This window comes from Leucoraja erinacea, chromosome 5 (genome assembly GCF_028641065.1).
Source record: "Leucoraja erinacea ecotype New England chromosome 5, Leri_hhj_1, whole genome shotgun sequence".
In the NCBI taxonomy this organism is placed as follows: Eukaryota; Metazoa; Chordata; class Chondrichthyes; order Rajiformes; family Rajidae; genus Leucoraja; species Leucoraja erinaceus.
The window spans coordinates 2,709,221-2,737,053 of NC_073381.1; the positions used below are offsets into that span (position 1 = coordinate 2,709,221).

General features: G+C 47.1%; 1 protein-coding gene across 1 annotated transcript in view; it reads left to right on the forward strand.

Annotated features, from left to right (window-relative positions):
- The window catches only part of sobpa (sine oculis binding protein homolog (Drosophila) a), a 253,764-nt gene that overhangs the window by 181,177 nt on the left and 44,754 nt on the right, over positions 1-27,833 (forward strand). The window contains 1 exon segment of the mRNA XM_055634988.1: positions 25,027-25,047. Coding sequence (XP_055490963.1) covers positions 25,027-25,047 — 21 coding nt within the window.

Genomic DNA, 27,833 nt, shown 5'->3' on the forward strand with positions numbered 1-27,833 from the left:
AATCCAGACTCAACAAATTTACCCCCTGGGTAAATTTACCCCAGGATCTTATAGAAACATATACAATTATAAAAGGACTGGACAAGCTAGATGCAGGAACAATGTTCCCAATGTTGGGCGAGTCCAGTACCAGGGGCCACAGTCTTAGAATAAAGGGGAGGCCATTTAAGACTGAGGTGAGAAAAAAACATTTTCACCCAGAGAGTTGTGAATTTGTGGAATTCCCTGCCACAGAGGGCAGTGGAGGCCAAGTCACTGGATGGATTTTAAGAGAGTGTTAGATAGAGCTCTAGGGGCTAGTGGAGTCAAGGGATTTGGGGAGAAGGCAAGCACGGGTTATTGATTGGGGACGATCAGCCATGATCACAATGAATGGCGGTGCTGGCTCGAAGGGCCGAATGGCCTCCTCCTGCACCTATTTTCTATGTTGGAAACTCTTTTGCCCTAAGAGCGATGTCTAACACTCTCTTGAAAACATCCAGTGAATTGGCCTCCACTGCCTTCAGTGGCAGAGAATTCTACAGATTCACAACTCTGGGTGAAAAAAACTTTCCTCTGCTGAGCCCTAAATGGCTTACCCCTTATTCCTAAACTGTGACCCCGGTTCTGGACTCCCCCAACATTGGGGACATTTTTCCTGCATCTAGCCTGTCCAATCATTTTTTTGGTTCTTAAGTTCCGACCAAGATGCCCCATCTGAGCTTGTTCCTTGGTCCAAATCCCTCGAAACCTTTCCCATCCATGTACCTGTCCAAGCGTCTTTTAAATGCTGAAGATAGACACAATGTGCTGGAGTAACTCAGTTCAGTTCAATTTAGTTTATTGCCACGTGTACCCAGGTACAGCGAAAAGCTTTTGTTGTGTGGTATCCAGTCAGCGGAAAGACAAAACGTGAATGCATTCAAGCCATTTACAGTGTATAGATACATGATAAGGGAAGAAATGTTACCGTAGGATTGGAGATTTAAGTGTGTGGAGCGAATGTAACATGAGTTTGTCGATCCGCTTCTGTTGCTAGCACGCAAGTGGGCACCATCTTGGAAGCTCAGCGGGGCAGGCATCATCTCGGGATAAAAAGAATAGGTGCCGTTTCAGGTCGTGATCCTTCTTCAGACTCGCTGTCGGAGAGAGGAGGAGAACTTCTTCAGAGTGGGCACACCATGAGGGCATTTCGCAGTGGAGCAGACAAAATGTGTAGGAAGGAACTGCAGATGCTGGTTTATGCCGAAGATAGACACAAAGTGCTGGTGTAACTCAGAGGTTCAGATATCATCCCTGGAGAAAAAGAATAGGTGGCGATTCGGGTCGAGATCTTGCAGCATTTTCTGTCCATCTTCGGGGTAAACCTGCATCTGCAGTTCGTTCCTACACATTTCATATTTTAAATGATGTTACAATACCTGCCTGCACTACCCCCTCTGGCAGTTCGGTCCCTATCCCCCACACCTGGGTGGAAAAATTGCCCTTCAGGTTACATAGACAATAGGTGCAGGAGTAGGCCATTCGGCCCTTCGAGCCAGCACCGCCATTCAATGTGATCATGGCTGATCAACCACAATCAGTAACCCCGTTCCTGCCTTCTCCCCATATCCCTTGATTCCGCTAGCCTTCAAAACTCTATCTAACTCTCTTTTGAATTCATCTAGTGAATTGGCCTCCACTGCCTTCCGAGGCAGAGAATTCCACAAATTCACAACTCTGTGAAATTTTTTTCCTCATCTCCGCAAATGGCCTACCCCTTATTCTTAAACTGTGGCCCCTAGTTCTGGACTCACCCAACATCGGGAACATGTTTTCTGCCTCTAGCGTGTCCAATCCCTTAATCATTTTATATGTTTCCATAAGATCCCCACCCATCCATCTAAATTCCAGTGAATACAAGCCCAGTTGCACCGTTTTTTCATCGTATGACAGGCCCGCCATTAACCTGGTGAACCTACACTGCACTCCCTCAATAGCAAGGATGTCCTCCCTCCAATTAGGAGACCAAAATTGCACACAGTACTCCAGGCGCGGTATCACCAGGGCCCTGTACAACTGCAGAAGGACCTCTTTGCTCCTGTATTCAAATCCTCTCGGTATTTTTTTTCCTTCTCACTTTCAGCCTATATCCTCTGGTTCTTGATTTCCCTACTCTGTGAAAGAAACTCTGTACATTCGCCTTTTCTATTCCCCTCATGATCTTATACACCTCTGTAAAATCATCCTTTAGCTTCCTGCGCTCCAAGTTCTCACCTGCCCAACGTCTCCCCATAGCTCAGGCCCCCAAGACCTGGCAGCATCCTTGTAAAAGGACAACATAGTGCTGGAGTAACTCAGAGGGTCAGGCAGCATCTCTGGAGAACATGGATAGGTGACGTTTCACAGAGTGCTGGAGTAACTCAGCGGGTCAGGCAGCATCTGTGGAGAACATGGATAGGTGACGTTTCACAGAGTGCTGGAGTAACTCAGCGGGTCAGGCAGCATCTCTGGAGAACACGGATAGGTGACGTTTCACAGAGTGCTGGAGTAACTCAGCGGGTCAGGCAGCATCTCTGGAGAACATGGGTAGGTGACGTTTCACAGAGTGCTGGAGTAACTCAGCAGGTCAGGCAGCATCTGTGGAGAACATGGATAGGTGACGTTTCGGGTCTGGACCCTTCTTCAGACTGAAGAAGTGAATCACCAAAATGAAGGAGAGTCTAATTTGATTGCAAGATGGTCACCCTGCTGTAGGATGGATGTTGTTCAGCTGGAATGAGCGCAGAAAAGAGTTATGACGATTTTGAAACAAAGAACTGCAGGTGCCCAGTTAATACACAAAAGGTCACAGAGTTCTGGAGGGGAAAGATTGACTAGGAAGATTGAATGGAGGGGCAACCGTTGCATTCAGAGGGATGGCTACATGGATAAGGAAGGTTTTATATACTTCTCTCAGGGTTCCCCTCAGACTCTGAAGTTCCAAGGAAAACAATCGTAGTCTGCCCTGGAGCTTATACCCTCAAATCCAGGCAGCATTGGGGTAAACCTCCACTGCACGCTAACTAAAGCCTCCACATCCATCCTGCAGTGGGGAATCCAGAAACAACCACTACCTTCCCTCATAATTTTATATATTTCTATCAATCTCCCCTCAATCGAAGGGCCGAATGGCCTACTCCTGCACCTATTGTCTATTGTCTAATCTCGGACGTTCCAGAGAAAACAGTTTCTCCAAACTTTCCAAATAGCTAATACCTCTAATCCAGACAACATATTAAGTTTAATTCATGATCTTGGCCTAGGGTCATTATGACATTGTAACATTTATCCACCTTCATTCATTTAGGCAAACATTTCTCAGCACTTTAGGGGGTCACAACGACACAGAGATGAGCAGAAACACTGCAAGTAGTAGTATGAAAGTTAATTTAAACTTTGCTTAGTTGAGTTTATTGTCACGTGTACCGAGGTACAGTGAAAAGCTTTTGTTGCGTGCTAACCAGTCAGCGGAAAGACAGTACATGATTACAGCCGAGCCGTCCACAGTGTACAGATACTGGATAAGGGAATAACGTTTAGTGCATCCACGACAGATTAATGGGACAGCACGGTGGTGCAGCGGTAAAGTTGCTGCCTTACAGCACCAGAGGCCCGGGTTTGATCCTGACTACGGGTGCTGTCTGTATGGAGTTTGTACCTTCTTGTGACCGCGCGTGCTCCAGTTTCCTCCCACACTCCAAAGACTTGCAGGTTTGTAGGTTAATTGGCTTCAGTAAAAAAATTGTAAATTGTCCCTGATGTGTGTAGGATAGTGCTAGTATGCAGGGGGATCGCTGGTCGGCGCGGACTCGGTGGGCCAAAGGACCCGTTTCCGTGCTGTATCTCTAAAGTGTAAAATCTAAATGGCAGCAACTCTACCGCTGCGTCACTGTGCCACCTAGAACCATGTGTTTGTATTATAGTTCTTGGGCTCAACTATGTGTATTATAGATCTCTGTGCTGCTACATTTAAGGATTAAGTGATGCTAATTCCTTAACATTGTTTACTTATAACACACGCTTTTTAATGAACAGTTTGGATAGGATGATAAACTTGTGGCTATAAGAACCTGAGGATTACAAACAATTAATTGCTAAAGTTTTGATTCTGTTGTGTTTATTACTATAATTATTATTTTATTTTGTTCCTTGTTGATGTCACGATAACATTTGTAGAAACAAGGAACTGTAGGTGCTGGTTTACCAAGGAAAGACACAGAGTGCTGGAGTAACTCAGCGGGTCAGGCAGCATCTGTGGAGTACATGGATAGGTGACGTTTCAAGTTGGGAGAAGGATCCCGACACCAAACGTCACCTATCCATGTTCTCCAGAGATGCTGCCTGACCCGCTGAGTTACTCCAGCACTCTGTGAAACGTCACCTATCCATGTTCTGCACAGATGCTGCCTGACCCGCTGAGTTACTCCAGCACTCTATCTCACAATCACACATTGTTTGCATATATTAAACGTCTTAAGTCTGCCTTTCCTGTTTGCACCACTCTCTATTTTCCTATCCTTTCTCGGTCCGCATTTATTCTGGGCTTAGATTAGGAAAATTCTTCTTTGAGTCATAGAGTCATACAGCGTGGAAACAGGCAATTCGGCCCTACTTGCCCACACTGACCAACATGTCCCATCTACACTAGTCCCACCAAATCCCTCCAAACCTGTCCTATCCATCAACCTGTCTAATTGTTTCTTAAACGTTGCTGTAGTCCCAGCCTCAACTCCCTCCTCTGGCAGCTTGTTCCACACACCCACCACCCTTGGTGTGATAAAAGATTACTATTAAATCTTTTCCCCTTCACCTCAAACCTATGTCCTTTGATCATCAATTCCCCTCCTCTGTGCGTTTACCCGATCTATTCCTCTCATGATTTTACACACCTCCATAAGATCACCCCTCATCCTCCTGCGCTTCAAAGAACAGTCCCATACCTTCTCAACCACTCCATATGGCTCAGACCCCCTCGAGTCCTGGCGACATCCTCGTAAATCTTCTCTGTACTCTTGACAACATCTTTCCTATAACATCTTCTTGTCAATGAATATTGTGGACCTGAGGTTCCCCAGATTTTCTGAGAATGTTCCCAGGAGTTTGATTTTCTGATTACATTTTCTTGGCAAACAAGATATCAAACACCCAACATAAAACTCATGTCAGGAAATTGTAAGAAATTCTATTTTTAAATCATAATTAACTAAATTTAATGAATTAAATGAATTAGAATTGAAAGCAAATGATAATTACTGTTTGGTAAGTTTATGTAGGTTTTGTATTATTTACGCAGAACTAATTGTAATGGAGTTTTATAATTGTTATTTAAAACACAAATTGCTGGACTAAAGGGCCGGTCCCACCAGCATGCGACTGCATGCGGCAAGCGCGACCTAACGTATTCGCTTGAGTCGTACGGCCTCGCGGGGCCGGTCCCGCTTCGATCGGCAGAACCATATGGAGTTGTGCGGAGCTGGTCCCGACATCGCGCGGAGCTCCGAAAAACTGACGCTGTCCATAAATTTCGCGCAACAACGGCCTGTCGGCCCACAGCCGCATTGAGGCTGTACACAGCGCCTCGATGGGGGTACGCAGCATCTCAACGTCGTACGCAGTGTCTTGATGCCGTACGCAGCGTCTTGACGGCGTACGCCAAGCGAGTGGCGTTGCGCAATGACGTCACCGCCCGGCGTGCCGTTGCGTGATGACGTAACCGCCCGATGCCGTGCGACGTCCAAATTCAGTCGGCCCGCCTCCTGCCCAGCTGATTGGTGTGTATGATGTCGGGACCAGCCCCGCACAACTCCATACGACTCCGCGGTTGGAAGTGGGACCGGCCTCGCGAGGCCGTACGCCTCAAGTCATCACGTTTGGTCGCACTAGACGCATGCAATCGCAAGCTGGTGGGACAGGCCCTTAACTCAACTGGTCAGGCAGCATCTGTGGGTGACATGGATAGGCGACGTTCGGGACTCTTCGTCAGAGGATGGTGAATGTGTGGAATTTATTGACACAGGCAGCTGTGGAAGTCAAATCAATGGATATTTTGAACACAGAGATTGACAGGTTCCTGATTAGAAAGAATGCCAGGGGCGATGGGGAGAAGGCAGGAGAATGCGAATGAGAGGGAAAGATAGATCAGCCATCATGGAATGGTGGAATACACTTGAAGGGTTGAACAGCCTAATTCTGGTCCTAGACCTATGTGCCTTATAAATTAAGGCAGGTGGGCTATCACATTCAGTGGCGTCATATAATGGGCGGCATGGTGGCACAGCGGTAGAGTTGCTGCCTTACAGCGCCAGAGGCCCGGGTTCCATCCTGACTATGGGTGCTGTCTGTACGGAGTTTGTACGTTCTCCCTGTGACCGTGTGGGTTTTCGAAATGCGCCGAGTGGCCTAATTCTGCTCCTATATCTTATTTTACCTCTTAACCCAGCTTCAGTTTAAAATAAAGTGAGTCCCTCGGTCTTGGTCTTGTAAAATCAAATATTAATCTATTAAAATTTCATCTCGCTTCTCTCAGAGATTTGTATTATGAATTCATGTATGCACATTTATAATGGGAACAGCTCATGTAAACTTGTCACAGTGTAATTAGCCTCTTCCCCCAATAGAGTCACTATAGTGCCACAATTGGCCTGAACATGCAATTATAGTTTGTCGTGTGCATGGCCTGTTTCCATGAACACATATGGACACACATTTTACGAGGATGTTGCCAGGACACGTGGATATCTGTAGGGAGAGAATAGTGAAAGGCCTAGATGGAGTGGATGTGGAGAGGATGTTTCCACTAGTGGGGGAGTCTAGGACCAGAGGTCACAGCCTCAGAATTAAAGGACATCCTTTTCGGAAGGAGATGAGGAGAAATTTCTTTAGTCAGAGGGTGGTGATTCTGTGGAATTCTTTGCCGCAGAAGGCTGTGGAGGCCAAGCCAGTGGATATTTTTAAGGCAGAGATAGATAGATTCTTGATCATTACGGGTGTCAGAGGATATGGGGAAAAGGCAGGAGAATTGGGTTAGGAGGGAGAGATAGATCAGCTATGATTGAATGGCAGAGTAGATTTGATGGGCCGAATGGCCTAATTCTACTATTCCTTATGACCTTGTGTATGAAAGCATGAGTGGAATAGATCGGGCTGACACACAGAGTCTTTTGTCCAAAGTAGGGGAATCGAGGACATGGGGACATAGGTTTAAGGTGAAGGAGGTTTAAGGTGAAGAATTCTTTGCCACACAAGGCTGTGGAGGCAAAGTCAATTAGTATATTAAAGAGGGGATTGAAAGGTTCTTAATTTGTACATGTGTCAGAGGTTCTGGGGAGAATGGGGTTAGGAAGGAAAGATAGATCAGCCATGATTGAGTGGCAGAGTAGAATTGATGGGCCGAATGGCCTAATTCTGCTTCTATCACTTAATTAACATCAATTACACTTAAACATTAATTAATTGCTTAAGGCCCTTGCTCTTTTGCTGACCACTTTTAGTCATAGAGCATGGAGACGGGCCCTTCAGCCCAACTTATCCATGCTGACCAAGATGTCCCATATACGCTAGTCCCATCTGCCTGCGTTTGGCCCAGATCCTAATGCTAGGAGGCTGCAAGGTGACTTGGATAGGCTGGGTGAGTGGGCAAATGCATGGCAGATGCAGTATAATGTGGATAAATGTGAGGTTATCCCCTTTGGTGGCAAAAACAGGAAAGTAGACTATTATCTGAATCGTGGCCGATTAGGAAAAGGGGAGATGCAACGAGACCTGGGTGTCATGGTACACCAGTCATTGATAGTAGGCATGTAGGTGCAGCAGGCAGTGAAGAAAGCGAATGTTATGTTAGCATTCATAGCAAAAGAATTTGAGTACAGGAGCAGGGAGGTTCTACTGCAGTTGTACAGGGTCTTGGTGAGATCACACCTGGAGTATTGCGTACAGTTTTGGTCTCCTAATCTGCTGAAAGACATTCTTGCCATAGAGGGAGTACAGCAAAGGTTCACCAGACTGATTCCTGGGATGTTAGGACTTTCATATGAAGAAAGACTGGATGGACTCAGCTTGTACTCGCTAGAATTTAGAAGATTGAAGGGGGATCTTGTAGGAACTTACAAAATTCTTAAGGGGTTGGACAGGCTAGATGCAGGAAGATTGTTCCCGATGTTGGGGAAGTCCAGAACACGAGGTTACAGTTTAAGGATAAGTGGGAAGTCTTTTAGGACCGAGATGAGAAAAACATTTTTCACACAGTGAATGGTGAATCTGTGGAATTCTCTGCCACAGAAGATAGTTGAGGCCAGTTCATTGGCTATATTTAAGAGGGAGTTAGATGTGACCCTTGTGGCTAAAGGGATCAGGGGGTATGGAGAGAAGGCAGGTACAGGATACTGAGTTGGATGATCAGCCATGATCATATTGAATGGCGGTGCAGGCTCGATGGGCCGAATGGCCTACTCCTGCACCTATTTTCTATGTTTCTATGTTTCTATCCCTTTAAACCTTTCCTATCTACAGTGTCCTCCATAATGTTTGGGCCAAAGACCCATCATTTATTTATTTGCCTCTGTACTCCATAATTTGAGATTTGTAATAGAAAAAAAAGTCACATGTGGTTAAAGTGCACATTGTCAGATTTTAATAAGAGCCATTTTTATACATTTTGGTTTCACCATGTAAAATTACAGCAGTGTTTATACATAGTCACCCCCCCAGTTCAGGGCACCATAATGTTTGGGACACATGGCTTCACAATGGTTGTAATTGCTCAGGTGTGTTTAATAGCCTCCTTAATGTAGGTATAAGAGAGATCTCATCACCCAGTCTTTCCTCCAGTCTTTCCATCAACTTTGGAAACTTTTATTGCTGTTTATCAACATGAGGACCAAAGTTATGCCAATGTAAGTCAAAGAAGGCATTATGAGACTGAGAAACAAGAATAAAACTGTTAGAGACATCAGCCAAACCTTACGCTTACCAAAATCAACTGTTTGGAACATCATTAAGAAGAAAGACAACACGGGTGAGCCTACTAATCGCAAAGGGACTAGCAGGCCAAGGAAGACCTTCACAGCTGATGACAGAAGAATTCTCTCTATAATAAAGAAAAATCCCCGAACACCCATCCGACATCAGAAACACTCTTCAGGAGTCAGGTGTGGATTTGTCAATGACCACTGTCCGCAGAAGACTTCATGAACAGAAATACAGAGGCTACACTGCAAGATGCAAACCACTGGTTAGCTGCAAAAATAGGATGGCCAGGTTCCAGTTTGCCAAGAAGAGCAACCACAGTTCTGGAAAAAGGTCGTGGACAGATGAGACGAAGATTAACATGTATCAGAGTGATGGCAAGAGCAAAGTATGGAGGAGAGAAGGAACTGCCCAAGATCCAAAGCATACCACCTCATCTGTGAAACACGGTGGTGGGGGTGTTATGGCCTGGGCATGTGTGGCTGCTGAAGGTACTGGCTCACTTATCTTCATTGATGATACAACTGCTGATGGTAGTAGCATAATGAATTCTGAAGTGTACAGACACATCCTATTTGTTCAAGTTCAAACAAATGCCTCAAAACACATTAGCCGGTGGTTCATTCTACAGAAAGACAATGATCCCAAACATACTGCTAAAGCAACAAAGGAGTTTTTCCAAAGCTAAAAAATGGTAAATTCTTGAGTGGCCGTCAATCACCCGATCTGAACCCAATTGAGCATGTCTTTTATATGCTGAAGAGAAAACTGAAGGGGACTAGCCCCCAAAACAAGCATAAGCTAAAGATGGCTGCAATACAGGCCTGGTAGAGCATCACCAGAGAAGTCACCCAGCAACTGGTGATGTCCATGAATCGCAGACTTCAAGCAGTCATTGCAGTCAAGGGATTTGCAACAAAATACTAAACATGACTACTTTCATTCACATGTCATTGCTGTGTCCCAAACATTATGGTGCCCTGCAATGGGGGGGCTATGTATAAACAATGCTGTAATTTCTACATGGTGACACCAAAATGTATAAAACCGACCTTTATTAAAATCTGACAGAGTGCACTTTGACCACATGTGAGTCCGCGCGATCACCCAGGACACTGACCCACATGCGCTAGGGACATTTAAATTATTTTACCAAAGCCAATTAACCTACAAACCTGTACGTCTTCCGAGAAAACCCACGTGGTCTCAGGGGGAACATACAAACTCCGTACAGAGAGCACCCATGGTCTGGATCGAACTCGGGTCTCTGGCACTGCAAGGCAGCAACTCTACCGCTGTGCCACCATGCTGCCCCAAACTCCACCCATCTATCACCCCCCACCCCTTCACCTGTATCCATCTATCACTTGCCAGACTTTGTCCGACTCCTGCCTGTCTTTAACAGCTTTCTCCCCCTCCCTCCCCCCCATTACAATTAGTCTGAAGAAGGGTCCTGACTTGTAATCAAGGAATATGGGGAAAAGCAGGAACCAGATACTGATTTTGGATGATCAATCATGATCACATTGAATGGCGGTGGTGGTTTGAAGGGCCAAATGGCCTACTCCTACACCTATTTTCTATGTTTCTATGAAACGCCACCTGTTTATTCCCTCTATAGATGCTGCTGCACCCGCTGAGTTTCTCCAGCAATTTTGTGTACCTTCGATCTTCCAGCATCTGCAGTTCCTTCTTGAACACACAAACCAACCTCCCTTCTATTGACTCAATTTATACTTCACACTGCCCCGGCAAGCATAATCCAGGACTAGTCGCACCCTGATCACTCCTCCTTCTCTCTCCCATCAGGCAAGAGGTACAGAAGTGTGTAAACGCACACCTCCAGATTTAGGGACAGTTTCTTCCCAGCTATTATCAGGCAACTGAACCATCCTACCACAACCAGAGAGCAGTCCTGAACTACTATCTACCTCATTGGAGATTCTCGGACTGTCTTTAATCGGACTTTACTGGACTTTATCTTGCACTAAATGTTATTCCCTTCATCCTGTATCTGTACACTGTGGACGGCTTGATTGTAATCATGAACAAGGGGTCACAGTTTAAGGATAAGGGGGAAATCTTTTAGGACTGAGATGAGAAAAACATTTTTTACACAGAGAGTGGTGAATCTGGAATTTTCTGCCACAGAATGTAGTTGAGACCAGTTCATTGGCTATATTTAAGAGGGAGTTAGATGTGGCCCTTGTGGCTAAAGGGGATCAGGGGGTATGGAGAGAAGGCATCCTTAGTTGGATAATCAGCCATGATCATATTGAATTGCGGTGCAGGCTCGAAGGGCCGAATGGCCTACTCCTGCACCTATTTTCTATGTTTCTATGTATAGTTTTTACGCTGACTGGATAGCATTCAACTAAAAAAGCTTTTCACTGTACCTCGGTACACGTGACAATAAACTAAACTCATCTAAACACTTTACTAGAACTGAAATGGAAATGCTGCTTGGGTGTTAAAGCATTTTGGCAGCCCGTGGTTATGGCGTGAAAATTTACTTTATTAAAAATCATTATGACCAAAAGAAGGCCTGCACTTGCCAGATTTAGATCCATCACACAAGGATTGGAGAACAGCTAACTCTTTGAGTATTCTGCGCACTGCCAATGTAAACCCAATTGAACTATGGGTCCAACTGCCTTGTCAGCGCTAGGCCTCTTGGGGTAGTGTTACATACCAGATGCCACTCACACAACATGTTGCTCGTTGAAGTGTGAGGAAATTCTCCATCATTTCAGTCTTTTAGAGATATAGTTCAGATTGGCTTTAGAGATACACCCTCCTCGGCCCACCCAGTCCACACCGCTCAGCGACCACACGTACTAACGCTATCCTACACGCACGAGAGATAATTTACAATTTTTTTACAAAGCCAATTAACCTACAAACCTGTACATCCATCTTTGGAGTGTGGGAGGAAACAATAGACAACAGACAACAGGTGCAGGAGGAGGCCATTCGGCCCTTCGAGCCAGCACCGCCTTTCAATGTGATCATGGCTGATCATCCCCAATCAGTACCCCGTTCCTGCCTTCTCCCCATATCCCCTTGACCCCGCTATTTTTACGAGCCCTATCTCTTGAAAGCATCCAGAGAACCCGCCTCCACCGCCCTCCACAGACTCACCACTCTCTGTGAGAAAAAGTGTTTCCTCGTCTCCGTTCTAAATGGCTTACTCCTTATTCTTAAACTGTGTGGCCCCTGGTTCTGGACTCCCCCAACATCGGGAACATGTTGCGTGTCCAAACCCTTAACAATCTTATATGTTTCAATGCGATACCCTCTCATCCTTCTAAACCGGAGCACCCGGAGAAAGCCCACACGGTCACAGGGAGAACGTACAAACTCCGTACAGACAGCACCCGTAGCCAGGATTGAACCCGGGTCCCTGGCACTGTAAGGCTGCAATTCTACCGCTGCGCCACTGTGGCACCAGTGGTCTAAAGTGTGGGATAATTGACATGAGCCATGGCAACCATGACCTCTGCTCAAAGTTATTTTTTGCAAATAAAACTGCCTGTTGCAAAACTATCATTCTCTATATTTTAAATTCCTTTGACAATGTATTAAATCATGTTCATAAGTTCCAGGAGCAGAATTATGTTTTTCAGCCTATTGAGTTTACACTGCCATTCCATCATGGCTGATCTATCTTTCCCTCTCAACCCCATTCTCCTGCCTTCTCCCCATAACCCCTGACACCCGCACTAATCAAATATCTGTCAACCTCCGCCTGCAAAGTACCCAAATGACTCGGCTGGTGGCAATGAATCTCACGGATTCACCACCCTCTGACTGAAGAAATTCCTCCTCATCTCCTTTTAATGGTGCCTTCTTTATTCTAAAGCTATGCTCTCTGGTTCTAGATTCTCCCACTAGTGGAAACATATATGTATAGGCATGTAAGCTGAAAGCCTTAATTCAATAATGGGTCTTCCCTGTGTTTAAGAAGGAACTGCAGATGCTGGAGAATCAAAGGTACACAAAAAAGCTGCGGAGAAACTCAGCGGGTGCAGCAGGTTCTATCCGGTAGCGGTCAGGAAATAGGCAACGTTTTTTTCGGGCCGAAACGTTATTTTTTGCCTATTTCCTTCGCTCCATAGATCTCTCCCTGCTGCACCCGACCTGAGTTTCTCTCAGCTTTTTTGTGTACCAAGGAGGGTCTTCCCTGTTGTTCGTCGCGGTTCAGCTACGGGTGGAAGCGGTGGTGGAGCGCTGCTGCTGCTGCTGCTGCCGCTGCTGCTGCTGATGCGGAGGCTGCTACTGCGGGTCTGCCTTCTCCTCAACTGAGACCAACTTGGTGGTGCGAGAGGTAGAGTTACTGCGGCTCACAGCGCCAGAGCTCCAACCCAGTTGTTCGACCTCGCACCACCGGCGTGGCTTGCCCTAAGCCATCACCATGCTTTGACTTGTGCTGACATCGGGGGGGGGGGGGGGGGGGGGAGTTTGTACGGCCTTCCTCCAGCAATGTGATGGATGTTTATGTAAAATGTACCGATGTTGTGTCTGGGTCTATTTGTGTGTAATGTATGGCTGCAGAAACAGCATTTCGTTTGGACCTCCAGGGGTCCAAATGACAATTAAATTGACTATTGACTATTGACTGCTCCGTTTTCCTCCCACACCCCAATGACGTGCAGTATTGCCACTTGTCGGCCTGGGCTCGGTGGGCCGAAGGGCCTATTTCTGCGCTGTATCTCTAAAGTCGTCACGATGTGGGTTCCACATGAGCTTGTCGATTGAAACCAGCATTCCTTTCTCGAGCTGTCTCTCTGCTCCACATCACACAGCACCTATTAATCTCAAATTTGCCTCGAGGCTTAAGAATTTTAAATGACTTTTCCAAGTTAGCATTCACAACACAGCTGACAAAGTGAGTAAAAATAGGCAGTGTAGGTTTATAGTTGCTCATTATGCTTCTCGGTCTATTGATCCTTCGTGTGACGTGCAAGTTGCGACGCCCTTTGATACCTCCATTTTGCAGGTTTAAACTTTAGAGATACAGCGCAGAAACAGGCCCTTCGGCCCACCGAATCAGTGTTGACCAGCGACCACCCCGTACACTAGCGTGAGGGACCATACGTGAGGGACCATTTACAATTTTACCAAAGGCAGTTAATGTGCAATCTTTTACGTCTTTGGAGTGAAGGGAGGAAACCGTAGCATCGAGAGGAAACCCACGCAGGTCACGGGGAGAACAGGTCAAACTCCGTACAGACAGCACCCGTAGTCAGGATCGAACCTTGGTCTCTGGTGCTGTGAGGCAGCGACTCTACCGCTGCGCTACTGCATCCTTGTGTGTATGCTAGCCCTTAGGCGGAAATCCATCACTATATAAATGCATTTCAATTTCTAACTGGCCAATCTCTCTGCCAGTCTGGAGGACATAAAGTGCTGGAGTAACTCAGCGGGTCAGGTAGCATCTCTGGAGAACTTGGATAGATGACGTTTCAGGTCGCGACCCTTCTTCACACCCAAGATTCTTCTATACCTGTAACTTTGCCTATCCACATGCTGCCTGACCCACTGAGTTACTCCAGCACTCTGTGAAACGTCACCTATCCATGTTCTCCAGAGATGCTGCCTGACCCACGGAGTAACTCCAGCACTCTGTGAAACATCACCTATCCATGTTCTCCACAGATGCTGCCTGACCCGCTGAGTTACTCCAGCACTCTGTGAAACGTCACCTATCCATGTTCTCCAGAGATGCTGCCTGACCCGCTGAGTTACTCCAGTACTCTGTGAAACGTCACCTATCCATGTTCTCCACAGATGCTGCCTGACCAGTTGAGTTACTCTAGCACTCTGTGAAACGTCACCTATCCATGTTCTCCACAGATGCTGCCTGACCCACTGAGTTACTCCGGCACTTGTGTGTTAACCAGCATCAGTATTCCTTGTTTCTACTCATTGACAGTCCGACGGTAGTCATCCATTGTGTGCTAGTCTGAACATGAAGATGGGCACTTTTGGCTTCAGCCTGCCTGAAATGATAAAATCTTGAACCTTGCACATTTACACTACCCTACACACACTAGGGACACTTTTACAATTACACCGAGCCAATTAACATACAAACCTGTACGTCTTTGGAGCGTGGGAGGAAACTGATCTCGGAGAAAATCCACGCAGGTTACGGGGAGAACGTACAAACACCGTACAGACACCACCCATAGTCAGGATCGATACTCGAGTCTCCGGTGCGGGCAGCTCTACCGCTGTGCCGCCATTTCTTCACACTTGGAGGCTACAAATGGATAAAGGTGTAAAGAGACGGGCACAAATAGCTGCAGTAGCTCTGCGGGTCAGGCGGCATATCTCTGGAGAAAAGGAATAGGTGAGGTTTTGGGTTGGAACCCTTCATGCCCTTTGCTGTCTGCATTTAAATACATTATTATGTGCAATGTCTTCCTTGAAAATGTGCAGAATGAATGAGCAGAGCTGGTGAGCCTAGCTGTCAGGTAAATCTGGTTTTGAGAATAATTTTAAATCGGCACTCGGAGTTTAGCTTTGTTTACTGTCACGTGTACCGAGTTACCGTGAAAAGCTTTTGTTGCGTGCTATCCAGTCAGCGGAAAGACAATTCATGATTACAATGGATCCATTCACAGTGTACATGATAAGGGAACAACCTTTAGTGCAAGGTAAAGCCAGCAAAGTCTGATCAAAGATAGTCTGAGGATCATCAATGAGGTAGATAGTAGTTCAGGACCCCTCTCTGGTCTTAGATGGAGCTGTTCCCAAACCGTGCTGTGATGCATCCTGATAAAATGCTTTCTGTGGCGCACCGCTCTGCCTGTGATGGCATTGTCTCTTGAAATGCCATTTATGCTTTAATTATCACAGGCTTGGCCCAGCTCCAAGAGTGCCGAGCCTGTTTCCTCATGATGCCACTTTCCTTCAGAGCGCCAGTTCAGCTTTGCCTCTGCATCGGGTGGTAATTTACTCCCGGGTGATGTGGCCTCCTGGGCCGAGGATGTCATTTTCGGACAGCGGTGTTGCCGTTATAAAATACAAATCTGTCTCAGCTGTGCTTTCCCCGTCACGGAGGAAGCTGCCAGCGATGCTGGATAGAGGAAACCTGGATGTGTGATATTATAGTCAAATATTATAAGGCGGATATTATTAAATATTAATGGGGTCACGGTGGCGCTGATAAGAGCTGATAAGATACTGTCCCTCATTTGGACCCCTTGCGTTTTCCACACGAAATGCCGTTTCTGCAGCCATACATGGGAGACATAGAGAAGACACAACATAATTTACATAAACATCCATCACATTGGTGATTGATGATAAACTTATCTCTCCACTGCCTCTCCCCCCCCCCCCCCCGATGTCAGAGTCAAAGTCAAAGCCCCCGGCTGGCGATGGCGATTGTCCCGCGGCCATTAAAGCCACGCCGGGTGGTGCGAGGTCGCACACCGGGTCTTGGTGTTAGAGCCCCCGTTGTGTGCGCTCGCAGAGTCCCGCGGCCATTCCAAGCCGCGCGGGGCGGTGATCCCAAACCCTGCTCCAGGAGCTCTTCGATAAAATGCTTTCGGGCGCGGAGAAGTCGCCGTTGATGAGAGCCCTGAAAAGCGGTCTCCCTTTAGGGACCCGCAGGCTCCCGGTGGCCCCGTCCACAGACCTGTCCGAGCCTCCGTTTCCTCATGATGCAGCACTTTCAGCAGCAGCAGCGGCAGCGGCAGCGCTCCTCCACCTCTGCATCGGCTCCGGACTCGGCCAGCCCCGCTCCGACGGTGATGTGGCCCCAGAGTCCGAGGATGTCTTTTTTCGAGACAGCTCCTCGTTGCGGCAACGACAATAAAATACAAGAAAAAATCGGGTCTCCAGTGCAGGGAGCTAAACAGTTTCCCCCCCGTCACGGAGGAAGCTGCCACACGATGCTGGATAAAATAAACCTGGATGTGTGTAAAAACACAGACAGAAAAATAATAAAACGCGGACAGACTGCAGAGGCCGCTGCTGGCCAGAGCCGCGCCGCCTACCAGTGTGTTGCTGGTAGTATTGCTGCCTTCCATTGAATGCAGCGCCGGAGGCCCGGGTTCGATCCCGACTACGGGCGCTGTCTGTACGGAGTTTGTACGTTCTCCCCGTGACCTGCGTGGGTTTTCCCCTGAGACCTTCGGTTTCCTCCCACACCACAAAGACGTGCAGGTTTGTCGGTTATTTGGTTTGGTAAATGTAAACATTGTCCCTAGTAGGTGCAGGATGATGTTAATTTGCGGGGATCGATGGTTGGCGCAGACCCGATGGACCGAAGGGCCTGTTTCCGCGCTGTATCTCTAAACTAAATTTTCCCTCTAAGCGGCCGAAACTATTTATTTTTGTGAAAGTTTGACTCTATGTGTTAAGGTGTTTGTGACGCTGAGATGTAACTAGTAGGCCATTGTGATATAAACTAGAAATTCATAATATCCTCACATTTACTGCCTCAACTCCACTGAAGCTGGACTGAGCAAACTGTATTAGACAAGGATGGTCGTGAACCATTAAACTGGTTTAAAGTAAACTCATCTGAAAAATTATTGCTTGTTGGTTGGGGGGGGGGGGGGGGGGGGGCAAATTAGAAGGGTAGCATGGTACATTTTGATTTCATATTAGTGAGACCCGAGAACAAGTTTGCTCGATGACAGGTCGAAAGATTTAAAGGCAAAGATTGTGATCTCCCTCGAGGCTCTGACCTACATTGGTAATGTGGATAGACACAATTAAGACTGAAATAGAGGTGAGGACAAGCTTTTCCCTTTGAGAATAGGGAAGATTCAAACAAGAGGACATGACTTCAGAATTAAGGGACAGAAGTTTAGGGGTAACATGAGGGGGAACTTCTTTACTCAGAGAGTGGTAGCTGTGTGGAATGAGCTTCCTGTGGAAGTCGTGGAGGCAGGTTTGATGGTATTATTTAAAAATAAATTGGATAGGTATATGGATGAGAAGGGAATGGAGGGTTATGGTATGAGTGCAGGCAGATGGGACTAAGGGAAAAAAGTTGTTCGGCACGGACTTGTAGGGCCGAGATGGCCTGTTTCCGTGCTGTAATTGTTATATGGTTATAATTGGCTTCTGTACATTGTCGCTGTGCGTGTGTACGGACGGGGTGATCGCTGGTCGCTGTGGGCTCGGTGGACTGAGGGGCTGTTTCCGTGCTGTATCTCTAAACTATGAGAAGACAATGACACTGGGCTGCCTCTGAAATTGTCCACATTGAATAGCGCAGTTAATAAACCTTGCCGTGTCTCAGCAATTGAAAACATTTCAACTGCACTGAAATGCTCATAACCCCAATTTCTTACTGCAAACATGGAGAGATAATAAGGCAGAAATGAAGGAAGAAGGCTTCTTTGAAAATAGGATTCAAAAAATAGGATCCAGTTTTACAAAGAAGATACAACATAGAATAGTACAGCACAAGACCAGGCCCTTCAGCCCGTACTACCTGTGCTGAACTAGATACCAAGTATCCCTCCATTCCCTGCATGTCCACATGCTTCTCTAAAAGCCTCTTACGAGAAAAAACAAAGCTTTTTACGAGGTCTAAAAATTGAGTTTAGTTTGGAGACACAGTATGGTACCGTGCCCTTCGGCCCATCGAGTCTGCACCAACCAGCGATCCTAGCACACTTGCACTATCCTACACACATTAGGGACAATTTCCAATATTACCGAATATGCAAATGTAATTGTTACTGAATATGTAATTGTAATCTGTAAATATGTACAGACAAGTCAGGTTTGAACCCGGGTCTCTGGCGCAGTAAGGCAGCAACTCTACCGCTGCGCCACCGTGCTGCCCTTGCAAAGTGCTGGAGTAGTCTTGTTGAAACCAAGCAAGACCAGCCGCTGATTTTCACTATTCGCTAACCAAAGATAAATTGTGTAATTTAATCCCAGTCTGCGTGTTCATAGTACTGTGAAATAAAGCAGTTTATTGGTTCACGACCAGCCTTGTCTAACACAGTTTGCTCAGTTCAGCTTCAGTGGAGTTGAGGCAGTAAATGTGAGGATATTATGAATCTCTAGTTTACATCACAAGGGCCTACTATAGTTACATCTCAGGGTCACAAACACCCCAACACGCACAGTCAAACTTTCACAAAAACAAATAGCTTTGGCTGTTTAGGGGAAAAATGTTTAGTTTAGTTTAGAGATACAGCGCGGAAACAGGCCCTTCGGCCCACCAGGTCCGCCCCAACCAGCGATCCCCGCAAATTAACACCATCCAACACCTCACTAGGGACAATTTTTACATTTACCAAGCCAATTAACCTACAAACTTGGATGTTTTTGGAGTGTGGATGGAAACCAAAGATCTCAGAGAAAACCCACGTAGTCACGGGGAGAACGTACAAACTCTGTACAGACAGCGCCCGTAGTCAGGATCGAACCCGGGTCTCCAACGCTGCATCCGCTGTAAGGCAGCAACACTAGCGCTGTGCCACAGTGACCGCCCTCGGTTCAGAGATACAGCGCGGAAATAACTAACACTATCACTACACTGACACTATCCTACACACACTGGGGACAATTAGTAATTATCCCAAGCCAATTAACCTACAAACATGTACGTGTGGGAGGAAACCAGATCTCCCGGAGAAAATCCACACAGGTCATCGGGAGAACATACAAACTCCGCACAGACAGCACCCGTAGTCAGGATGGGAACCCGGGTCTCTGGCGCTGTAAGGCAGCAACTCTACCGCTGCGCCACCGTGCCACCCTGATTATGCAAAGTAATTCTTCAGGACTCTGCTCCCCTTCACATACAAGACAGAATCACTCGGCATCGCGAGAAAGGAAGATGTTATGTACAAGGAACTGCAAGTGCTGGTTTAAAGAAAAAGACACAAAGTGCTTCCTATGCTTTCCTACCCTTGCCCGATTTACTCAATAGCCATAAGTGCCACAATTTTGCCTGAGCAAACTATAAACTTCAGGCCAGCCAAAAGCTTTTGTTTCATTCCACACTCTATAAGTGCGTCTGTACCAAAGGCGGCAGGTAGCGAAATCTAAATCGAGAACAGTTTGGTGGATACTAAAGACATAGGTTCAATCCTGGCTGCAGGAGCTGTCAGTACGGAGTTTGTACATTCTCCCCGAGACCATGTGGGTTTTCTCCGGGTGCTCCGGTTTCCTCCCATGCTCCAAAGGGCGGGGGGGGCCGGTTCTCTGGATACTTTCAAGAGAGAGCTGGATAGGGTTCTTAAAGATAGCGGAGTCAGGGGATATGGGGAGAAGGCGGGAACGGGGTATTGATTTTGGATGATCAACCATGATCACATTGAATGGCGGTGCTGGCTAGAAGGGCCAAATGGCCTTCTCCTGCACCTATTGTCTATAGACAGGAAAACGGGATAGCATAGATTAAGTGTGAACAATTCAATTCGTTAGCTCAGGGCCGAAGGGCCTGTTTCAAAACTGTATATCTCAACTAAACTAATGTGACTCGGGTAAGAGTGACACTGACTGTGGAGGTTTGCATGCGCGCTTGTGTCAACGTAATTATTGGCAGTTATAATGGAATCGACAATCTAGTTTTAAAAACTCCTACCCATTGAAGTTGTGGCTTTATTTTCCAACCTACTAATGTTCGAAGTGGAAATGCATGAACGTATTATAGACACAAAATGCTGGAGTAAAACTCAGTGGGACAGGCAGCATCTCTGGAGAGAAGGAGTGGGCGACGTTTCGGGTCGAGACTCTTCTTCAGCCGTTCATCGGGCTTCTTTCTGTACGACTGCTTAGAAAGCAATAATCCATGTTTACATCTATCCATCTATATTAAGATATTCATCTTTTGCCTCGAAAAATAATTTAAAGATATTAATCAATCACATCTTTCATGAGTTGTAGGAACGGAATTAGGCCACCAAGTCTACTCCACCATTCAATCATGGCTGATCTATCTTTCCCTCACAACCGCATTCTCCTGCCTTCGCCCCATAACCCCTGACACCCGTACTAATCAGGAATCTGTTAATCTCCACCTTAAAGCCTTTTGTGGCAATGAATTCCACAGAGTCACCACCCTCTGACTAAATAACTTCCTCCTCATCTCCATTCTGTACTGATAGAAACATAGAAAACAGGTGCAGGAGTAGGCCATTCGGCCCTTCGGGCCTGAACCGCCATTCAATGTGATCATGGCTGATCATCCAACTCAGTATCCTGTACCTGCCTTCTCTCCATACCCACACAATACACAATACACACAATACAATTTATTTGTCACTTGAACCTCATAGAGGCTCAAATGAAATGTTGTTTCTGCAGTCATACGCACAAGAAAAAAAGACCCAAGACACAACACAATTTACACAGACACCCATCACAGCGCATCTCCTCCTCGCTGTGATTGAAGGCAAAAAAAATTATCTCTCCCCTGCACTCCCCATTCCCCTCCCGATGTCAGAGTCAAAGCCCCCGGTGGGCGATGGCAATTGTCCCGCGGCCATTAACGCCGCGCCGGGCGATGCAAGGCCGCGCTCCGGGTCTTGTTGTTGGAGCCCCCGGCGGGCGCTAGCAAAGTCCCGCAGCCATTGAAGCCGCGCGAGGCGGTGATGTAAGGCCCCGCTCCAGGTACTCTTCGACCCCGCGACTCGGGCGGGTGAAGTCGCCTTTGCGGAACCCCCGAAAAGCGGTCTCCCACCAGGGACCCGCGGGCTCCCGGTGTTCCTGTCAGTCAGACCTGCGGTTGGAGCCTCCGAATCCCCGGGGGTCGGGCCACAGCAACGCGCCACCACAGCTCCACCCGCTCCGGACTCGGTCAGCTCTACGATGTTGAATATGTCCGCAGCTCCGCGACTGAAGCCCTAGGTCGTTCCTGCTGGAGGCCGCTCCATGTTGCTCGGCCCCAACGACAACGGAGACCCGACAGGGAAAAGGTCGGGTCCCCCGTACAGGGGAAACATTTTAAAAGTTTCCCCCCCACTCCCGCCCCCCCCCCCCCCCCCCCCATACACACACACACACACACCATCAAAAAAAAATAAAAACTACATTTAAAACGGGACAAAAAATAACAAAAAGACAGATGGACTGCAGAGGCCGCTGCGACGTGAGTCGCGCCCTGATCCCTTTAGCCACAAGGGCCACATCTAACTCCCTCTTAAATATAGCCAATGAACTGGCCTCAACTACCTTCTGTAGCAGAGAATTCCAGAGATTCACCACTCTCTGTGTGAAAAATGTTTTTCTCATCTCGGTCCTAAGAGATTTCCCCCTTATCCTTAAACTGTGACCCCTTGTTCTGATTGATGATTAGGATGACTTCAAATGATTAGGATTGTACAGCCTCCACCGAATGGCCTCAGTCCTGTTCTGCTTTGCTCGATTGAGGAGAGCATTAGGTGGCACGAGGGTGCAGCGGTAGAGTTGCGGCCTTGCAGCACCCGACACCCGGGTTCCATCCTGACTACGGGTGCTGTCTGTACGGAGTTTGTGCCTTCTCCCCGTGATCTATGTGGGTTTTCTCCGGGTGCTCCGGTTTCCCCCCACATTCCAAAGATATGCAGGTTTGTACTATAATTGGCTTCAGTAAAAATTGTAAATTGTCCCTAGTGTGTAGGATGCAACTAGGGTACGGGCTGACCGCTGGTCGGCGCGGACTCGGTGGGCCGAAGCGCCAGTTTCCGCGCTGTATCTCGAAAACAAAAACAAAAAAAAAATGACAAGTTACATTGTACAGCCGACTGCTCAAAAGTTCCACATATCATCCACATTTTCTGTTGAACACCACACTTTTAGCTGCCTTCACCTATCAAGACAGGGAGAAAGCAAATCCGGGTAAGACTTTAGATTTACTAGAATGGCACCTGCATTAGGGGGTATCTACTACAAGGAGAGGTTGGGCAAACTTGGTTTGTTTTCGCTGGAGCCCCAGAGACTGAGGGGAGACCTGACCGGTACCTGGACGGGACGTCGAAGGCTGAGAAGCCGAGGCGAAGAAGTAGAAGCCAAGATACCGCAGGAAAGTTAAAAATCCCCGCCACCCTCCTGTCTCCTCCCGGCCTGTGATGCGATGGATGCGGGGTCTGGACCAATCACTGACACGGTCTCGGACAAATCCTGTCCCCGGAGACATCATGTCCGTTCGGTGGCTTTTCGACGTCATGTCCGTTCTGCGTATTGTCCTTTCGGCGTGGAGTCCGTTCGGGTTCGTTTCCTTTCAGTGTCGTGCCCTTTCGGTTAATTGGCTCTTTGACGTCGTGTCCGTTCTGTTATCTGGCTGTTCGGCGTCGTGTCCGTTCGGTGAATTGGCTTTTCGACGTCGTGTCCATTCTGTTATCTGGCTTTTCGACGTCGTGTCCGTTCTGTTATCTGGCTTTTCGACGTCGTGTCCGTTCTGTTATCTGGCTTTTCGACGTCGTGTCCATTCTGTTATCTGGCTTTTCGACGTCGTGTCCGTTCTGTTATCTGGCTGTTCGACGTCGTGTCCGTTCGGTTATTCGGCTTTTCGACGTCGTGTCCGTTCGGTTATTCGGCTTTTCGACGTCGTGTCCGTTCTGTTATCTGACTTTTCGGCGTCGTGTCCGTTCTGTTATCTGGCTTTTCGACGTCGTGTCCGTTCTGTTCGACGTCGTGTCCGTTCGGTTATTCGGCTTTTCGGCGTCGTGTCCGTTCTGTTATCTGGCTTTTCGGCGTTGTGTCCATTCTGTTATCTGGCTGTTCGGCGTCGTGTCCGTTCGGTATCTTGGCTTTTCGCCGTCCACTTCTTCGCTTCGGCTTCTCGTCCTTCGACGTCCCGCCCGCACACGAACCTGGCCAGCATATTAAATGATGAGAGGCATAGACTTTAGATTTTAGAGATACAGCGCGGAAACGGACCCTTCGGCCCACTGAGTCCGCGCCGACCAGCGATCACCCCATAACACTAGCGCTGTCCTACACACTAGGGACAATTTTACCGAAGCCAATTAACCTACAAACCTGTATGTCTTTGGAGTGCGGGAGGAAACCGGAGCATGCAGAGAAAACCCACGGAGGTCACGGGAAGAACATGCAAATTCCCTACAGGCGGCACCTGTAGTCAGGATCGAACCCGGGTCTCTGGTGCTGTGAGGCAGCAACTCTACCACTGCGCCGCTGATAGGGAAGACTGTCAGAACCTTTCTCCCAGGACGGAAATGTCCAAGACAAGAGGGCATAGCTTTAAGGTGAATGAACCAAATGTATACGAGCTGTGTGGGGGATGATTTTTACACCGAGAGTGAACGTTGTGCCTGGGCTGGTGCTGGAGGCAGAAACGTAGGCGGTGTTTAAGATGCTTTTGGATAGGCACCTTGATTTCCAGGGAATAGATCATATCCAGGCAGATGAGATCAGGAGAAAGGGGTTGAGAGGGAAAGATGGATCAAACATGATTGAATGGCGGGGAGTCCCAGAACCAGGGGCCACAGTTGAAGAATAAGGGGTAAGCCATTTAGAATGGAGACGAGGAAACACTTTTTCACACAGAGAGTGGTGAGTCCGTGGAATTCTCTGCCTCAGATGGCGGTGGAGGCTGGTTTTCTGGATACTTTCAAGAGAGAGCTGGATAGGGCTCTTAAAGATAGCGGAGTCAGGCGATATGGGGAGAAGGCAGGAACGGGGTACTGATTGGGGATGGTCAGCCATGATCACATTGAATGGCGGTGCTGGCTCGAAGGGCCGAATGGCCTACTCCTGCACCTGTTGTCTATTGTCTATTGATGGTCCGAACCGATTTTCCGCTCCTGTGACTTACGAACTTACGAAACAGCGTTTGTCCATTCCCTCCACAGATGCCGCCTGTCCCCCACCCGCTGAGTTCCTCCAGCACTTTGTGTTCTGCTGCTTACACTTTGTTAGGTCTGCCAACTGAGAACATGGTTGGAAGATGTGGGCAAGACTATAGAGAGCAACCCAACACAACACACCAACCCCTGCACAAACTCACTAGCTCAACAGAAGTCTTTATTTGCCTAGATTCAGTCCAGTTTTAACTTTACTTTTAAAAACTATTAAAGGGCAAAGTTCATTGCATTTGTCATTAAAACTTTTTTTTCTTTTCTTTTTTTTTAGGATAGAATAAAAGACACAACAGTAAGAATCTTTTATTTTATTATTATGATAGAATATATTTACTCTTTTTAATTTATTTATGATTCTGTTTCACAATGGCACAGTAATTCCCTGATTGTATCCTCGTGTTAATAAGTAGCATAATCCCCCGTCCCACTTAGGAAACCTGAAAACGGAAACCTCTGGAGACTTTGCGCCCCACCCAAGGTTTCCGTGCGGTTCCCGGAGGTTGCAGGTGGTTGCCAGAGGTTGCAGGTAGTGGAAGCAGTTAGGGAGACTGACAAAAACCTCCGGGAACCGCACGGAAAGCTTGGGTGGAGCGCAAAGTCTCTGGAGGTTTCCGTTCAGGTTTCCTAAGTGGGACAGGGGCATTACAAACGGCCATGTTTAGGAGGTGGTAACCTCTGCTTTACAGAATCTGGAGTATTGTGTACAGTTTTGGTCTCCTAATTTGAGGAAGGACGTCCCTGTGATTGAGGCAGTGCAGCGTAGGTTCACCAGATTGATCCCTGGGATGGCGGGACTGTCATATGAGGAAAGATTGAAAAGACTAGGCTTGTATTAGAAGGATGAGGGGGAGGGGGTCTTATAGAAACATATACAATTATAAAAGGACTGGACAAACTAGATGCAGGAAAAAATGTTCCCAATGTTGGGCGAGTCCAGAACCAGGGGCCACACAGTCTTAGAATAAAGGGGAGGTCATTTAAGACTGAGGTGAGAAAAAACTTTTTCACCCCGAGAGTTGTGAATTCATGGAATTCCCTGCCACAGAGGGCAGTGGGGGCCAAGTCACTGGATGGATTTAAGAGAGAGTTAGATAGAGCTCCAGGGACGAGTGGAGTCGAGGGATATGGGGAGAAGGCAGGCACGGGTTATTGATAGGGGACGATCAGCCATGATCGCAATGAATGGCAGTGCTGGCTCGAAGGGCCGAATGGCCTCCATCCTGCACCTATTTTCTATGTTTCTACAACAATTGTCAGTAACATATATAGAGACATGGAGAAAATGTTACAGAATACTGTCGGCAAGTGAGCAGAATCTACAGGGCAATACGATGGCACAGCCGTAGAGTTGCTGCCTTTCAGTATCAGAGACACGGGTTCGATCCTGACTACGGGTGCTGTCTGCACAGAGTTTGTACGTTCTCCCAGTTTTCTCCGGGTGCTCTGGTTTTCTCCCACACTCCAAAGATGTTGCGATTCTGCTGTTGGAATAACCAAAGTCTCACAGCGTGTTTAAGGTCCAAAGACTTTATTAACGTTACAGCGTAGTTGACTTCATACTAGCATGTTACTCTATAAGTGTGAGACAAGGCAGGGAGGCTGTCGGTTAAACTAGTGAGCGTATGACAAAGTATGACTCATAGCATGAGTGAGACTGATCTACAAAAGACATAGAAACATAAAAAATTAGGTTCAGGAGTAGGCCATTCGGCCCTTCGAGCCGGCACCGCCATTCAATATGATCATGGCTGATCATCCAACTCAGTATCCTGTACCTGCCTTCTCTCCATACCCCCTGATCCCTTTGGCCACAAGGGCCACATCTAACTCCCTCTTAAATATAGCCAATGAACTGTGGCCTCAACTACCTTCTGTGGCAGAGAATTCCATAGATTCACCATTCTCTGTGTGAAAAAACTATTCTCATCTCAGTCCAAAAAGACTTCCCCCGTATCCTTAAACTGTGACTCCTTGTTCTGGACTTCCCCAACATCGGGAACAATCTTCCTGCATCTAGCCTGTCCAACCCCTTAAGAATTTTGTAAGTTTTTATAAGATCTCCCCTTAATCTTGTAAATTCTAGCGACTACAATAATAATAATAATAATAATAATAATAATAATAATAATTTTATTTATAGAGCACTTTAAAAACAAACATAGTTGCAACAAAGTGCTGTACATCACTAATCATTGACAAAAAGTTAATACACACCAAAAATAACAATCAAAAGAAATAGTAGGAAAAGACATGTAAAATAAAGAAACATCAAAAACACCACAAACAGAAGCAAAGCCTCAGGCATGGTCAAAAGCCAGGGAGTTCAAATGCGTTTTAACACTGGATTTGAAGATGGACAGTGAGGGGGCCTGTCTGATGTGCAACGGCAGGGTGAATACAAGCCAAGTCTATCCAGTCTTTCTTCATATGAAAGTCCTGACATCGCAGGAATCAGTCTGGTGAACCTTCTCTGCACTCCCTCTATGGCAAGAATGTCTTTCCTCATGAATGTAGGTTAATTAGCTTGGTGTGTCTGTAAAATTGTCCCCAGTGTGCGTAGGATCGGGTTAGTGTGTGGGGATCGCTAGTTGGTACGGTCTCGTTGGGCCAAAGGGCCTGTTTCTACGCTGTATCTCTAAACTAAAGTGTACTAAAGAGAGCATGAATAATGGGGATCTACAGGGCAGCATGATGGCGCAGCGGTAGAGCTGCTACCAGCGCCAGAGACCCGGGTTCGATCCTGACTACGGTTGCTCTCTGTGTGGAGTTTGTACGTTCCCTCTGTGACCTCAAAGATGTAATGGAGCAATGAATCAGAGATAGAAACAAAATGCTGGAGTAACTCAGCGGGACAAGGCAGCATCTCTGGAGAGAAGGAACAGGTGATGATTCATGTCAAGGTCCTTCTTCAGGCTGACTTTGATCAATACACACAGCCAAATCCTGCATTTCTTACATTTTGCCCACACCATGTAGCAATGGGTTTTTTTTTCTATTCAAGCAATTAAATCCCTTCCACACTCGATGTGCCAGATAGGTCAGTGTTATAACAGCAATAGTACTACAAGTGCAGCAAGC